This window comes from Pestalotiopsis fici, assembly GCF_000516985.1.
Source record: "Pestalotiopsis fici W106-1 unplaced genomic scaffold PFICI_Scf_7, whole genome shotgun sequence".
Classification (NCBI taxonomy): domain Eukaryota; kingdom Fungi; phylum Ascomycota; class Sordariomycetes; order Amphisphaeriales; family Sporocadaceae; genus Pestalotiopsis; species Pestalotiopsis fici.
The window spans coordinates 652351-669551 of record NW_006917097.1 but is presented as its reverse complement, the minus strand read 5'-3'; the positions used below and the strand labels follow the sequence as shown (position 1 = coordinate 669551).

Sequence of the window (17201 nt, the reverse complement as noted above, 5' to 3'; positions counted from 1 at the left end):
AGCCCATCTAGCTGCTTTGGGTCTGGGCGGGGCTCAACGATGTAGGTCGGGTACAGAGCCAGGTAGGTATGCACCACACAAGCTGAATGTTGGTTACTACCTGTATCACTCACTGCCCTATGCTACCTTATTGTTCTCACATCTGCAATGCCTCGCAGATGCACTCCTTTGACCCCCAGTTCATCTACCGCCAAAGTGCCCAATTCTCCCTGCCGAATTCCGAAATCCTTATCATCGCTTGGATCGTATGCGGGTCTACAGTGAGATACAGGAGATTTGTGTCTGGTGCGTGGGCCAGGACCGCCAGGTTGCTCCCATGAATAACACCGAATACCAGCGACGAGGTCAAATCTCTCTCTGTGCAGCCTCCCACATTCAACGGATGAACGTATGTACGCTTGAGCAATCCTGGGCCAACGGCGATCTACTCACCCGGCCTCAATGTTTCTGTCTCTCTGCTCGGAGTTACGCCTCTACTCGCTTATTCTTTTGGGAGTCTTGATGATCCCCCCGCGCCAAGTCTCAAACATAATCCTGTGCCTGGGCTGGCAGCTTGGCTATTTCGTGATCCGTTCTGATCGCCCCCAGGTAAACTAACCTAGGCATTGCACATGGAATAGGCGAATGAATGCTCTTGTTCTGCCTACACACTTGAACCAACCCGACCAAAGACCCGCGAAACATTGAAACCGGGGGCTTTCATCCCATCGTCATTTCACAAACGTCTACCACCTCAGATCTTCGGACGACAAGTGCCGTTGCTTCAAGTTTACTCGCGCAGTGTACACACATTTGGGTATGCATACAAACCTACTTACTTTTCACACAACACCAAGGGATGATTCAGGTACAATCTTGTTTCCCACATGTCATCCAATCAGGGCAAATGACAAATTGAATATGATTCGATGGTTATTTTCGGAATCACAAGAAATGCGATGAATTTGACCGTCTTTGCATACAGCATACTATAGAGACACTGAAACGATGGAATTGGCATTTTGCAAAGGAGCTCAGCTCTTTCTCTTTGTCTGATGGTTCAAGCACAACTACTCGGACCTTTCCAACAGCCTCAAGGTCTGGATACTGTGGGTTGACGTTCCTTTCAATAATTTGGCTACTACCTATGCAGAAACCAAAAAATGCCGCGAAAAAAATACGAGTTATTGGAACTCAGATGACATGCACGCAATGCTGACAGATCCCTTTGCCCAAGTCCTGCGTTTGAGCCATGTCCCAAGGTCTTGGTGAAACACCAAAGATCCATGTTCACGATCAAAAGGCCGATCGATCACGTGGGATGGACCTTGGCGAAGCGAGGGCGGAAAATCAAATTCCCAACCCCTCCCCCTAGACGCATTGGAACCGTCTCTGAAACCAGCCAGAGTTCGGCCGAACAGTCCTCCCAGAAAGCATAGAAGGGTTGGTGTGCAATGTCATGGTGCCAATGTTTCCAAGAATGGATGGCATGTGGTCCGGAATCGAGCTCGGGACGCACACTCTAGTACTTCCTTTGTCGAATCGCCCCCGGCTCCTGCGCATCCGGGCGACTCGTCGTCTGCGATGGCAAATCTTCAGGGTTACATACAGGTAATCCGGTAATCCGCACATAATCTCCATGTTTGATCTGGCGGACCTCATGACAAGTTGGCCTCTGTGTGAAAGACGTCGATGCGTACAGTGGTAACATGCACCCTCCTCGTTTCTGTGCCAAGACAACTGTTGGACTCGCATCTCTGCAGTTCTAGTGGCTTTCAGCACGGGTGATCTCTTGTATGCTCATGGGGATCCGTACACTTGTTTTGCCAAGAGATTTGACGGATGGATATATGATCCATCATCGCCCAACCTATTTAAGTTGCTTGTTTGAAGCTGCACGATATACACTATGTACTATCAGAATGCCCTAGAACGGCTATATCCTACAATTCCCCCGAATCCAACAATGCTTTGCTTCCTCAGAGTTCGCCTACACTGGCGGCATTGGAATTCTCCCTGATCCTATCGGCAATGAGATCCAGCCAGGCAGCCAGCCGGTACCCAGCTCGAGCGACCAGGACATCAATGACTGGCTCAGCCTTCTTGGCATACTCGCCAGCAAGTTGTTGACCAGCAATGGCGGCTGGACCCTCGGGGAAGACTGTGATTTTGGATCAGTTGACAACGTTCCTTCAGGTTGATGACAAGAAAACTTACCGTGGCTGCACACATAGGCGTTTGTCTCATTGGCCCAAATCATCGATGTGGCGATAGGATCGTCGAGATTGAGGCCATTCGCCCAGAGCTTGCTCTCTGCAGTGTATTTGCCGTCCTTGATCTCAGAGGTGAGATTCGTGGCCCAGGCATGAGCCCCAACATATGGCTTCCTGCGGTTTCCTCCCAACATTTGCTCGGCGATGCTCGAGTCCCAGACGTGGTGCAGATTCAGCTCGGCATTTTGCCATTTCACATGGATGCCGTTCCCACCCTGGGCAACATTCTCCGTGTGCAGCGGCTGATGAATGTCGCCGACAAAGTGTATAACAAACTTGGCAGCCTGGTTGCGGCGCCAGGCGTAGAGACTACCGTCCAGCAGCTGGGAGGTGTAGTTTTGGATGGAGCTGACAACGCATCCGTCCTCCTTGCAGTCCCTTTCAAAATCGACACCGCAATAAGTGGGTGGTGAGTCCTTTGCGTCGATAAAATGGAAATTCTTAGTAAAGCGGCCCCATCTCGTGTACCGGATGCTATCCGCCCACGTTGCGACGCCGGCGAGATAGTGCTCGGTATCGTTGCGCAAGAGGTCCTGGAAATAGGCGGCCGTCTCGTCCTTGACAAAGTTGCTAGCCAAGTAGGCGACGGTGATGTGACCCAGACCTGTGGCACTTGAGATCAGCATGAAATGCTGGGTGAGCTCTTTTTTGAGGTAGTCCCAAGTGAGACGCCACAACATTCACAGTACTAGATGTCTGATGCTCTACTTACTGCCCCAAGCTGCTACGCTCGGTAAAAGCAGGCTAAGCGCTGCGGCGCTGGCTCCCAACTTCATCGTGATATAACCGCTTTGAGAGTTCAAACAGATTATATTCAATAAAAATAATGCAGTCTCGTTGAACTGTTGAATAAAAGTAAGACGCACGCGCAGATACAATGACAATAATTGATAAAGCCCCTTAGGAGATGTCTGATAGTTGCAAGTCGTGGTGCTATCTACGGAATAAATGGGGGCTGGCACGTCTAGCTGGCTCAGGCGCCAACTCAGAGACGCGACGGTGCTTGGTTGGCAAGGGAACGTGACACCCTGGAGTTGGATGATTCGCTCTCGAGACCTCTCAGGTGACCGTGCTGCGGCCGTCCAGATGAGCCTTCTTGAATGTCAAATGAACAATACTGCCCGTGTTTCTTAATCGTGGTTTATTGAGACATATTTGATGAAGTTACTCCTTCAAGCGGTATTTGGTCGGTCACCTCATACGATAAACAGGTACAATTTCTAAACTGCGTGGGTGTTAACTCTCTTCTGGCATTGGCCATATGAACAGTTGGAATCTCCTAAACTCAAGCATTTATTGGTGCACTTATAGTATTATTCCTTCTACTACGATAATGAGTCAAATTAATGAATTTGAGTCTATATACCCAAGTCTCAAATGAAGCGCCAAGGCTTGACTGACTTTGATCATGGACTATCGTGAGCGACCATTCAGTCACCTCCACCGACTTCGGTGTACCCCAGAAGCGCGGAAACGACGTCACTGCCCCCATTACAGTGATGTTAAACCACTAAGATCTGAGTGGTCGGCTACAATGCCTTAATGTATCCGTACGGCAGCGCTAGGAGCGCTAGAGCACTGCAACCCCCCCCCAACATGGCGCACAAGAGCCCACTAAGGCCCCATTCGGTGCGTAGGTGCATCCCCATTACTTGCCGAAATGTTCTTATCTGCACACAAGCGTCCGCGTTGATCGTCCTTATCATCAGCTGTGGTTGAGAGAAAAGAAGAAAAAAATTATTATGGCTCAGCCGAACCTGGAAGGGACCCATGACTCCCTTGCAACTCTCGAAAACCCCACGCTTCTTCTCATCGCATGATCCACCCAAGAAAGAAAGAGGCTGACATCTTGGACAACATTTTCTCTCTCTTTTCCTTTGTTCCTCCTTCACCTGTCAACGAACCGAGAATCTCGCATTCATATCTACCTATTCTGGGCTCCCACCTCGCGACAGGCACGGGAAATTTCGATTAGCAATGGCGGCTCTCTTATCGCAAAGCGTCCCGATCAACGAGGCGCTATCCGGAATCTTTGGCAGCATCAGTCTGACGGCATGGATTTGCCTGCTGGTGAGTCTGCCGAGGAGCAATACTGCGATTTGCCGGTCTGGACTTTATTCTCTAACAATTCATTTCTCTAGATTCCCCAGCTCATCACCAACTACAAGACCAAGAGCGCCGATGGACTGTCTATGGGCTTCCTGCTGATTTGGCTCTTTGGTGATATTGCAAACTTGTCAGGTACGTGCGCTTCTTCTATAGTGCGACCCCGCTATGACATGTTTGGCCTGCCTTCTAGACCATCATGTCAAAGAAAAATGTTGTCGCGGATTCACGAAATAGCCTTTGTGGCCCCGTCAATGTCTGGGAATGCAAAATTGCCAAATTTTGTTCCTACTTGATGCAGGGCCCAGGCACGTGCTCACTCATTTGTTGCTTATCTCCAACCAAGAAAAAACTGACTCCAACCCATCATGCAGGGGCGCTCGTCACCGGAATCGCACCGACCGCTACCACCTTAGCTGCATACTTCTGCTTCTCCGACCTCGTCCTCATTTCGCAATGTCTGTACTACAACACCATCAACGCCCGCCGGGCTGCCCGCCAGCGCGCCCAGTCGACGCAAACCAATGCCTCCGAAGACGAGCCGCTGCTGAGACGCCGGTCCTCTGCGGGCATTCCCGGTTCGCAGCGCCGACCCTCTGTCAGAAATGACGAGTCCGGCCTCGGCGATTCCCTCACCCGCATCGTCACCGGCGAGGACGAGACCCCCGACAGCCACCGCTGGTTGCACAACACGCTGAGTTTGGCTGCCGTCTATCTGCTTGGTACAGCTGGCTGGTTCGTGTCATACAAGGTCGGCGCATGGGATGGACCCGATGAGCCCGACTCTCCCGCTGCGGCAACGTCGATTGCTGGTATCGTAGGCATGTCACTGGGTTATCTCAGTGCGCTGTGCTATCTGTGCGCGCGCATCCCACAGATCATTAAGAACTACAGGGAAAAGTCCTGCGAAGGTATGTGCGACTGTATACCGATCTCTGATATGCAAATATGGAATCATGGCTAAGACAACTACTACAGGACTTGCGCTACTCTTCTTCCTCCTCTCCCTAACGGGCAACATGACTTACGGACTGAGCGTCTTCAGCTACTCGCAGGACCCAGAATACATTGTCAAGGCGATCCCCTGGTTACTGGGTTCGTTAGGCACCATGGTTGAGGATGCCATCATCTTTTATCAGTTCCGAATCTACGATCCGTCACGACAAGCCAAGCATGCAGACGCTGCTTGAGAGGATAACGAGGTGGCAAAGGCACAACTGGCATTCTTTATGTGCTTTTGCTCGTCTGCTGCATTTGCATTGCATTGTGTGGAGTTCAGGCGTTATCATTATCAGGAATAAGGATTCCTGCATCATCTCGTTTACAGGTACAGGTATTGCTTTGCGCACTACTTTGTGAGGGGACTTGCTTTCAACATTGGGAGATCTGAGCAGGATGGGAAGACGCAAATTGGCTAGAATTCGTGCAATGGGCACATCTAATCTACCACATTCATAAGATTCTACAAGTTCGTTTGACCTTAATCTGATCTTGCTGAATTCAGATCTGGATTTGATGTTTCGCCTGATCATTATTGCAGAAAACAAAGATCCATTTCGAATATATCCCATTGGTGGCCGTTCATCTCGTTATATACGTGAGCACGCCCATCAAACGCTAGTAATCACAAACCCATCGTCGAACCCACCGATGCTCTCTGCCCGGTCTCTATTTCCCAAAACAAAAATAACCACGGGCGCGCAAGGCACATGCTCCCTTCCGCTTCCCGGCTCCATAGTCTTACCCCGAAATCAGTTGGCACTATCACGAAGAACAATGATGGCCTCGTGGGTTGTAAACCAGTGGCCTTGCCGTTGATGAACGTCTCGATGGTGAAGACAATTATCGTCCGTGGGGGGGAGCTGCCATTATCGATCTCAGATCCCCCACCGCCGCATCTCTCCAACCCTGTCTATATCCTCAACATGTCTCGAGGCGATTATGTCCTTTTTAATCTGTCTGTCCTTTGCCAGATCAGATGCTGATTGGGTATCGAAGGGAGTGTGTATTGACAAAATAATAAATTTGGAAGTGCTCTTTAGTTTCGCAGCGGCCTGGATTATTGAATTAGTTTCTCGGACTCGATCGCAACGAATAATAATGGGTATACATACCCGCAGCCATTTGGTGTCGTCACGCCAAAGAAGCAGTCATCGTCGTTCTTGGGCACCACCTGGTTTGCCTTGATTGGCGTAATGATGACGCCGGCCGAGGCCATGGAAGCGGCGAGGGCGACAACGAGAGCAAAGACGGTCCTCATTTTGATATATTTTTGACTTGTTGGGTTTTGGAAATCGATTTCGTTCAAGATGTATTTGAATCGTCTGGGTCCTTTTGAAGGGGGCTGACAACTTTTTTTCAAAGCGATGGTGTTGGTTGAATAAAATTGTGGCAGACCAGCTGTATTCAAAAGCGCTTAGAAGCGTAATTACTGAGAAGCGAAGAGCAAGATGGGGAAAAAGTGGTTAGAATGAATGTATGCACGTAGATCACAGATCTTCACAAGAATAGTATGAATAGTAACAAGAGAGAAGAGAGAAAGAAGAGAGGTTGACAGAGATGCACCAGAGTCAGAGAAGGCACGGCAGGCCTTGCGGCAACAGCCGAGGAGACGACTTGCGTCTGGGGGAGCCAATGAATGAGAAGAGACCACACGGATCAATGCTACGATGCAATTACTGGAGACCAGGCCGCCAGGACCAGATCCCAAGCACGTCAGGCCCAAGCAGTAAGTCTCGCCTGCCAAGACGAGACAGCATTGCCGTACTCCGAGCAAGAAAGTGGTACGACTAGCACGCGGGTCATTGGGGTCATTGGGGCTGAGCCTAACAACACAGAGGGAAAAGCAGAACATTGGACGCCGAGTTGCATGATACCGGAGCTGTCGCAGGGGGTATCGCGATGCCCGGTTTCAGGGGGCAACGCCAGACTGACCGCTGACTGGCTGGCGGCGCGCGGTTTACCTGGGCGCTTAGATTCTATGAGAAAAGCAATGTAACTCGGCGGCAATGAAAAAAGTGTTCTCTGAGATGCATTAATCACGCTCAACTGAATTTCGAAAGAAGAACAAATAAGGCTTTGGGAATAGTCTCAAAGAAATGAAGATAGATCTGGATTGAGGCTCAACTGTCCAACAAGCTTTTGAATAGAGTTGTCGACGGGCGTTTTGGATTCTCCCCGGCAGTGTATGAGAGTTGACAGCTTTGGGGGGCTTCCAGGGGGTTCGAGCGTCACGAACCCGTCAGAAGGAGGTGGGGGGTTACAGGGGTTTGCGGCCTGGACCCTGGACCAGTATACTATGTAAAATATCATGCCTACAGTCTATTGGTCATTTGCTTACATTATCATGTAAAAGATGACTGACGTCCAAAAATAACAAGACATACGTACTATTATTATTGATATTTGCGATCTCTCTGGATCGGTCCTATTCGCCCTTGTCGCGTTATTTACGCTTGTGCAAGAGAGCACGAAGGCATTCACAGCGACAGAGCTTGAATACGCCTTCTTCCCGGCCGTGCCGGTAGGTTGTATGGTTGGTTCGTACACAGGTGTTGGTCACTTTGACTATCAACCTATTTTGAAGTTTGTGCACTCGCGTCTACTGCTTACAACAAATCAAACAGCAGCTTGTCGGTCTCATCCTTTATCTATCTGAAATATTCCTCAAACATTCGCTCTATCATAAGAAACGAAACGCCTGGATCGAACTCCACTGCTGGTTCACAGCAAAAAGCCTATGAAAAATGAAAAATGAGCCGCATGTAATCCCTCCTTCTGTGCCGTCTGGACGATTCACCATCCGGGAGAGGTAATGATTCATGTACTTCGTCCTCGCAAAGCTCCTGGCATTGCGCCAAGCCAAAGATGTGAGCTTAGATAACATGAAAAACTGCCTATTGCAGATCATAATTGAGCAGCCCATGATCCTGGCCATTGTCGCTCATACTCGGCAATTCTCCAGTACTCAAGAAATGGACAGCTGCCTTCTCCAAAAAACACACAATTGCGTTGTGCTTGTTGTGCCGGGCAGAATCAATAGCTCCATCATATGGTGTTACCTCTGCTTGACCACTTATACCCCCTACGTTGAGCAGTAGCTGCACCATGTCCAATCTCCCATGGAATGCGGCCACATCAAGAGCTCGAGGTTCCCGGACGGGCCCGTGGATATATATGGGGAATTTTGGCCGGCCCTGGGCGTCAAAAGCGATTCCTTCGTCAGGATCGATTTCGCCCTTCGAATGATGTCGAAATACACATTCAATTATTGGTTCATACACACAAAATTCTACTCTTTTGATCGGGGTATTAGGGTCAGCTCCATTCTCGAGAAGTATAGCGGCAATGTTGAGAGAACCTTCTTGGGCTGCAATGTGTAATGAATTGAGACCCTTCACCCCAAGAGAATTGATGTCCGGCCCCGATGTGATGAAACGAGTCATGAAATCTTTCGCTGTGTGGTTTTCCGGTGACTCTATGCACAATCGAGTAATTGATCTTTGGACCGTTGAGATGAGTAAGGAAGCATCATGCACTCTCTCCCCATGGCACAGTAACTCCTCGGCCAGATTCAACCTCCCAGCCGCTATCGCAGTCTCCAAGGGGCCGAAGAAGTCTTCTTCTTTCATGGGATATTTGAGATCGTAACAAACAGGGATTGTCGTACCTAATTCCAGCATGTTGATTATGGAATCATCTCCAATATCGGGGAGCTCGATCAGTTCTGATAGCAGTCTTGATGGTGATTTGGTGTGAAAAGGGACTGCTTGACAATGTGGAACTATTGTCGCGCCGGCTTCCATCAATTTCTTGCAGGTTGCAGCACAAGTAGCAGCTGTGCCACCCCGCCTGTCATAGAATAAGGCCGGCTGTAGAATCAATCTGCCACCGTAGGATTGATCGTTGACATCGCAGCCGTTCTGTAACAGGAAATCGATGACATCGAGCGAGCATACCGCGTACAAGGCGTCATGAAGCATCGTTGAGTTTTGATGACACGGGGTTGAATGAACTTTCACACCACGTGCCACTAGAAAGCGGACAAAATTAAGATCGCATCGTTGCCTCACTGCCAAGTGTATCAAGTTACACCCCTCAAAATCGGCGTCCCACCCGACTCCTTTTGAATGGAGCCAGTCCAATTGCAAGCAAGCCACTTTGAGCTCTCTTTCCCCCCAGCGCATGATTGCATTCACCATGGCTTTGCTGCCGTGAAGCTGGATATCAAAGCCTTCTCTAAGTAAAAAGTCGTATATCTCGTTGACTCTTTTCGGAGCCAATTCTTGAGCATCATCAACAATTCCATGATGAATCAGGCCATCTGGATATTTGCTGGCAAAGAGGTCGCTCCAGTCGGCTTTTCCGTTACTCAGGAGAGCATCAACAAGGTTTGCCTGGTTTTGATCGGCTCCAGCCTCGAAGAGAATCTTGAGCAAAATCATATGTAATTTCAGTGATGCTTGATAGGCTGGGACATAAGTTTCTGCCAGGTACTCCTTGTTCTCAAAGTACCAAAATGGTTTTTCCAACGTGGGGTCGCTTAGACCATAGATATATCGACGAGACTTGGTGGAGCTTCGTAAAGTTTCAGTATAGATCTCTCGAGCATTTGGGTCAACCCCTATTTGGAGAAAGATTTCAAAAGGTTTTAACTCTCCTCTAGATGCCGCTTGAGATAACGCAATCTCGAGGAGAACGTTCCGATCCGTGCCCGATGGATTGGCTCGACTATTGAGGTATCGTAAAAGCTCACTACAGCCACGTGATGCTGCATCATGCAACCCCGGGACGGTTAGAGAGTCTCTGTCTCGTTTGCTGTGCTGAGATACTAGATCGAATGCCTGTTGCAAATGTCTTTTTCTCTTTGCGTGATACCATAAGTTGTCTGAGAACCAATTGGGTCCTTTCGGATACCACCCGAGTCGTTCGATGGAGGTTTCTCCCTGGGTCTGGAGGCTATTTTTCAACTCGAAGTCCACAGGTGATCCTGCTTCTAGCAACAGTTCAAGGCAACGAATCTGTTCAGCAGGATTACTACCAGGATCTTGTTCGAATAATACTGTTGCCATCAATCGAGTGTCATATTTATTGGGGCAGATACCATATCGAATGAGCGTCATGAGTGTATCCGCATCTGATCGTCGTACGGCGACTTGTAGGGGCGTTCTAGGAAATGTAAGATCAAAGAAGATGAAAGGTGTATCGTCATTAGAGAACGTCAACCAATGACTTTCAGCGACGATTCCAGCAGGTGACAACCCATTTTCCAGTAAGTTCCGCTGCCATTGTCTCAAGCCAAGCCATATGGCTATTCCTAGGACCCTGCTGGCTCTAGCCTTTAGCCATTCACCATTTCGGATTGCTAGACCTGCCTGGAGGAGCTTTGAAAATGCATCTGGACGTCTCAGGACAAGAGAAATGTCTGCCAATTGTTCCCAAGCAGCTGCCACTGTATACAGTGGAAGTGTGAAGAGGGATTTAAGAACACTAAACTCGGCAGATTCTATCCATTCAAGGATTTCGATGGCTTCCTGTAGGTGTATTTTCTGTTTATTTGAGAGCACAAAGAACACGCGCATCAACTTCTCGAATTCAAATTTTCCGCCGACAAATGCGATGTTGCGGGCAGCGAGGCGGTCTTGTCGGTGCTCTTCCACCACTGTCTTTGGCTGTAATACGATGTTCTTGTTGGAAATACCAAGCGTTTGGTAGGTTGTGAGAACATCAGAATGCGCTGACGACTGCACTGATCCTGGTGATGAGTGGTGGGCACCTGCATATATAGGCGACGGTGAGGTCGACGAGTTGATGCCATCTGCAGGATAATATTCTTCAGTACTTAGCGTTTACATGATACGATACTGAGCATAACTTACAACTGAGTGCGATCGTTTCTGCGAACTTATTGAAGGGCAAGTGAAGTCTGATCTCTTCCACCGAGACTTGTATTTGGAGTTGTTTTGGCGTCATGTTGATACTGACCGGCAATTTGTCTAGCCCAAGGGGTTCTTGGTACACCGAATTTCTTGAATAAAGAATCGGAAGTACATCCGTCACGCTTGTCATACCCGTTGTTGGAACCCATGATCTGCTTGACGGCACCGGCGATGGTGTTCTTATTGTGACGCCTTTTGGCAGTGAGCGTGCCGGGCCTATAATGTATTAGCAAGGGCATCCTCGAGTGAAATCGCACCACACTGACCATACTCTCTTCGGCTCCTGCATGGTAACTTGCAGTCATTTTTTGACCTCCGCACAGCCCTGTCGACACGCGGCTTCTCCATTAGAAGCCCTTGCAGGTAGACATTGCTAGCCTTGCCTTTTCGCCGTCGATTTTCGCGATGGAATTCAATCTCTAGCCAATCCTTCTTTCTCAGATTCTTTCGGAACCCAAAATGTTCTCTCCGAATAACTTCGTAATCTGTCAATCTGTGTGCGCACTGTGAGAATCAATCTACAACTACACTTCAGAGGGGCAATACCTGAATTCGGGGAATCCATGATCTGCTTCAAGTATGCGTTTGACATCGGCTAGTGTACGATTCTCTAGAAGGAACAACCGACGTATCGTCTCGCGATTATGGTCCCAGATTGACATGTCTTTTTCAGACCAGGTCTGGAAAAGGTGATGACGAGGCTGTGCATCGGCCATGGCTCCGTCGCTGGCGCATCAGATGTCGCCTGGAGAGATCGAGAGCCTCAAGTTATGAGCCAAGTACTGTACATATCATCTGACGGTGAGATCAACTTGATAATTGCACTCTTGAAAGAGAGGATCAGACAGGTGGAATGTGGGAGATGTGTCATGCTAAATACCTAGCTTGCCCACATTTGGATCATGACCGACTTGACAACCATTTTGTGCTCAGCCTGACGAACTCTTGAGTGTCTCTGTACAAACAGATTCTGACCAATCGCCTACAGGCACGTTTGGATCGCTGGATTCTGCCTACTTATCAGGCAGGCTGCATGGAGCTGCATGGACAAAATCTAACCTATCACAGAGCAGCCGATGCAGCACATACATGCAAAGAATCCATGACGGGGCGAGATTGGCTCCGATTGCGTTCTGAATCTGAAAGTGAAGCGAAGCCCCCAGCTCAACTACTTCGTATCAATCTCACACAAGCTTTGCCGAGATAGGTGCATAATGACCAGAATCTGGTGTATGAAGAAGCACTTCAATAATACCAAGTACATGTTCAGGAACTCACTTTTCAATATTGACACGCATGATCTGGACAATTAGCGTGGAGCCTCATATTATGATGCCTCATTCGGTTTGATGTTTCGGCTTTCTATACTTGTTTACCACCCGCAGAGTACTGACTAGGACTAACACTGTACCATTACATTTTTTCTCCAGAACTAAATAAATCTCCGCAACAGACGAGACCTCACCACGTTCTCGCACATCATGGGCTATCTTACAACCATTTCTGGCGCGCTTCGCATATCCCCCTTGACCTTGGCTGTCCCCTCCACTCCCTTCTGTTCCCTCGCTCGTAGTTGTTCAACCAGGAGGCTGTCAACCGCAGCAATACGAGTGTAAAGGTCCGTCCTCATGTTGGTCAATTCTTCGCCTGTCATTCCGGAGAAATCATCCTTGAATGCCGCATAGCGTTTGCCTCCGTCCTGCATAGCCACCTCTCGGATCGCTTTTTGCATATTCCATAGATGCCTGCGCTCCACTGTCCGTCGCAACGTGAATCGCTGAGTTTCTTTCTGGTTGGCTACCTCGGCAACGAACTCATCAATCGTCTTGACGTCAACGGGCACCAGGTGATTCTTCTTCTCTACGTCGAGAGAAGAATGCTGGATCACTCGTTCTTGTGAAGTGATAAGTTCCTCTGTGAGAGCAGGCTCTTGTGCAAGATGATTGGAAACAGCCTTATGTAAAACAGTAAACCTCTCATGGTCAGCAAGCCTCTCATTTTTGAGAGCGGGAAGTCTCAATTTGACAGCAGAAACCCTTGCCGCGGCTCTTTGGGATTCTGTGATCGAATCGAAATGGTCTCGACGCTTGAATTCAAACGGCCGAAACTGATCTGCCGCGGTTGGCTTTTTCGAGGAAAAAGGAGCAAAGCCTTCATCAGTGGATTCGTATCTGTCCTTGAGACCAGCTTCTCTCATGATGAAATTTAATTCGACTGATATAAACTTTGCACTTAGTCGGCGGCTTGGGTCTACAACCAGCATATCTTCTTGTATGAGAGTGAGAACTGCCTTAAGGGATGACGGGCAGGTAGGGAGGTCTTTCAATCGTGAGATGAGCTTCAAGAATAAAGTGATCAGTCAATAGTCACCAAAGCCTTCCTAGACTGACATACCTCTGTGACGCATTTCTTGACTGCAAAGTCTGGGTGGAGTGGACTATCAGACCCGTCAACAAAATATTTGTCTTCCTTAATCTGATAACCGGATTCAATGCCTCGGTCTTCATTGACTCTTGATGTTGCGAAATCTTCAACGCCCTCTCGACCCAGAAACAACCAGCATATCATTTCAAGGTATGTACAGCCCAAACCCCAAATGTCATACTTGAGCGAGAGGCCATTCATTTGATCCATCATATGAATTTCTGGCGCCCTGTATGTCCTACTAAAGCCTCGGGTTATGTTTGGACCTTGCATAAATGGCTGCTGCATGATTCTCTGGGCCGATCCAAAATCTGTGATCTTTAGTAAACCACCAATCTCTCCTTCTGGAACGTCACGTCTAAACACCAATACATTGTCAGGTTTCAAATCTCCGTGCAAAATACCAATGTCAAACGATTTGTGTGGACTGTGAATGCTGCGAAGCCCTTGCGCAAGGGCGTGGGCTTGGTCCATGAACCAAGGTAACGCAACTCTCAGAGGTGGTGCATCCTCGTATTGCCTCCACATGTCGCGAAGCGAACCTCCCGCCGCCCACTGAAGGATGAAGAAAAACTTATTCCGGTATTGAAATGTTGCCAAGAGGTTCACGACTCGTGGTTTATTTGACAGACTCTGGAGAATATCGCCCTCGTGAGCAAAGTCGTCTTTGTCGTTTGTAAAGAGCATTTTCACGGCAAACACATCTGGTTCCTATTGACCATTAGTGCGCGTGTCAAGACGCCGAGAACGAAATTTAATACATCACCACAAGGGAACTGGTGGTTTGATGGGGGGATTTTCACTCTGTAAATAATCCCGTGTCCACCAGTTTGGCCCTCTGTCATTTCTATCCAAGGTAGAACGACATTGTCCTGTAAAGAATAGTGAAGTATGCTTCCATCAGCATCATGAGCGAAGCACGGACTGAGGAAATACCACTGGTAAACATTGAACAGATCAATCGAGCTATGGTCCCAGTTCATGAGAAAGGCGAGAGCAGTATCTATCTCGCTTTTTTCATCATTGGCTGAAGATTTGGAACCAGCCTCCCTTGACCTATTGACGGTTGGTGGGAGCGGGAGCTCGCGATCAGTGATTCGACCTTCTGCAAATTTTTCGATCTCTGAAGCTTTTCCTACGAGGATGAGAATGCCATAAATCTTCAGTGATTGGCTCTCTCTTTCCTCGGAGAATATGTAGTTTCTTTCCTCAGAAAAGATATAGCTTAAAAGCTGCTCTGCTTTAGTCCTTGCTTCAAAAATTTGCCAAAGAGATATAAGAACTGCCGATCTTGTAAGTATCTGCTTCAGCGATTGCGGCGGCAAGAATTTTCCTGATTCATGTGCTGCCGATACAACCAAGGCTTCGTTAAGTTCCTTTCTAAGCTTGTCAATCATGCCATCTGCTGATGTTTCGTGCTTGTCTGTTCGAGCATGCTTTGCTATGTAAGCCTCAAGGTCATCCCTGGAGTCTTGAAATATGGCGTTTTCGGCTGCTTTCGTCCCCTTGCGGCGTCTGGGCGGCAGAACATGGAGAGTGTCGAGGGGGATGTCTATGGTCTGAGGCAAATCTAGTGTGAGTTGACCAGGCATGATATCCAAACTAGCGAATACCTCGGTTAAAATATTTTATTCTCACCACTTTGATCGTTTTCACCAGTACTTACGTTTTTCTGATGTCTGAAAAGAGTTTCTCCGCCGTAATCATGTGGGCAAATGGCTCAGTTTCATAACTGGCAACGATCATGCCACACAGCTCATGGTTACGCACGACCCATGCACCAGACGTCCCGGAGGCTATAATCAATGAGCCAAGCAACGATTGACGGGAATTCTTGAACACTACCTAATGGCTTCTCCAGTCTGAGCTTCCGTGTTGGAAATGGAGCACCCCTCAGGAACAGGTGAGGACGTTCATAAAGCAGCTGAGCCGTCACCAGACCTTCTGCAGAGACCTGTCTATCACTTCTCAAGACGACTTGGACTTCGCCTGGGTCAAGTTGGTCATCACTCAGCCATTTTCTGATCTCATGAACCGCGCGATCATCCGTCCGGGTATGCTGTGGTGTATTGTAGCTCTCGGATGGAAGCTCCAGGAGCGCAAAGTCAGCATCAGGCACCAGTCGCTCTGGACTCGGGATAAAAAAGGGGTGTTGAAATTCTTTCCCTACTTCCCACCCACCACCAAGCCAGTTTGTAGCGGAGACGCTTCGGACAGGCTCCCACTCGACCGAGTCAAGTTCCTGCTGCGACAAGGTGCCATGCATGACTGTGTCTGCAGTCTGCATTGCGGACGCGGCTACCTGGGTGGCAGATCGATTGAAGCGCCTACCAATAAAAGAACTGGCGATTTCTGTCAGACGGGTCGTTGATTTAAGTTGCGGCCGTGCAGATTGTGCAGTATTCTGGATGTTGTCGGCGTTGAGGAAATAGTCGAGGAGTCCGTGAGCAGTTGTGACTGCGTAGATCTTGTTTTCTGCACCATCATTGATACTGATGAGCCCTCCGATTCTGCATATCGAGTGGTACCTCACTTCCCCGTCCTTTCTCACCAGGGCTGAGCACAATAGTCCATTTACGGTACCCATGACACGAAGCTTTTCCGTGCAGATATGCAGAGTATAGCCATATGGCAACTCAGACGTCGGCTGCATTCCGTCGTCCAACATGGTCTGGACTTGACGAGGGACCGGGCTTGGTTCATGGGAAACCAGTATTGCTGACTTGAGCCCGGTTTCGATCCGGTCGCCGAGGCCCCTTTCCGCCATCCATGAAAGTGCACCAGTTTCCTTTTGAACGATCTTCTCGGTCCACGCGCTCCCGCAGCGAAACCATATTTTTGGGGATAGGCTGATACTTTTTCCGATTTGGTAACCTGTCAAGAGGAGTTCCGGCTCTAGGATAGATTTCCAAGTGTCTTTTCCTTGACAGGTGTACCGTATCTCGCGATTGATATTGTCCAGGTGCAATTGCAATTCTTCCTTGATGACCTTGTTCCATTCGTCTTGGATGAATCGCTCTCTTCCAGGTGGCGGAGGAATCTCGTTCTTGATACCGACATACAGGCTCTTGGCCCGTAATCTCCACCGACGCTTGACCCGGACAACTTTCCGTTTGTCTTGGGGGAGATCAACGGTTGTACTGCACACAGGCATGACTGTTGACGCCAATCCACCCGCGCCGCAGCCTATAGACCAACACGTGAAAATAATCCTGTACAAGGTGGGGAATGCAAAGAAGTTGAGAATTGGCATGTCAGCAGGGCGAGGCTGTCTTGCAGCTTACCCCTCATTTCCAACGAAGACGATTGATCCGCACGAGCAGACAGTTCACGTGATGCATTTTAGTTCTGCGGCTGAAGCGACAAGGCCAATGAGCCCAATCGCTTTCGAAATCGCAATCCTCATCGGGTACAAGGGTAGTCATTATATACAGATTTTCTCGCTTCCGTCTTCAAATTCAACACACGATATGGATACTTT

At 48.8% G+C, this 17201-nt stretch overlaps 5 protein-coding genes across 5 annotated transcripts; 1 reads left to right on the top strand and 4 right to left on the bottom strand.

The window, feature by feature from the left end:
• Positions 1 to 1958: 1958 nt before the first annotated feature.
• PFICI_09845 (uncharacterized protein) lies at positions 1959 to 2878 on the bottom strand (the record flags this gene model as incomplete). Its single annotated transcript, XM_007838426.1, has 2 exons — positions 1959 to 2140; positions 2197 to 2878. 2 exons carry the CDS (start codon positions 2876 to 2878, stop codon positions 1959 to 1961), a joined length of 864 nt encoding a protein of 287 aa, XP_007836617.1.
• A 1351-nt stretch (positions 2879 to 4229) lies between these two features.
• On the top strand, positions 4230 to 5548 carry PFICI_09844 (uncharacterized protein; the record flags this gene model as incomplete). Its single annotated transcript, XM_007838425.1, has 4 exons — positions 4230 to 4322; positions 4394 to 4493; positions 4733 to 5269; positions 5337 to 5548. 4 exons carry the CDS (start codon positions 4230 to 4232, stop codon positions 5546 to 5548), a joined length of 942 nt encoding a protein of 313 aa, XP_007836616.1.
• An 848-nt stretch (positions 5549 to 6396) lies between these two features.
• Positions 6397 to 6618, bottom strand: PFICI_09843 (uncharacterized protein; the record flags this gene model as incomplete). The annotated part of the gene is made up of 2 exons (XM_007838424.1): positions 6397 to 6412; positions 6473 to 6618. 2 exons carry the CDS (start codon positions 6616 to 6618, stop codon positions 6397 to 6399), a joined length of 162 nt encoding a protein of 53 aa, XP_007836615.1.
• Positions 6619 to 8254: 1636 nt separating this feature from the next.
• On the bottom strand, positions 8255 to 11585 carry PFICI_09842 (uncharacterized protein; the record flags this gene model as incomplete). Its single annotated transcript, XM_007838423.1, has 4 exons — positions 8255 to 11175; positions 11237 to 11302; positions 11343 to 11512; positions 11563 to 11585. The coding sequence occupies 4 exons, from the start codon at positions 11583 to 11585 to the stop codon at positions 8255 to 8257; spliced, it is 3180 nt and encodes a 1059-aa protein (XP_007836614.1).
• Positions 11586 to 12782: 1197 nt separating this feature from the next.
• Positions 12783 to 16874, bottom strand: PFICI_09841 (uncharacterized protein; the record flags this gene model as incomplete). Its single annotated transcript, XM_007838422.1, has 5 exons — positions 12783 to 13634; positions 13691 to 14431; positions 14482 to 15322; positions 15387 to 15516; positions 15566 to 16874. 5 exons carry the CDS (start codon positions 16872 to 16874, stop codon positions 12783 to 12785), a joined length of 3873 nt encoding a protein of 1290 aa, XP_007836613.1.
• Between the last annotated feature and the right edge of the window lie 327 nt (positions 16875 to 17201).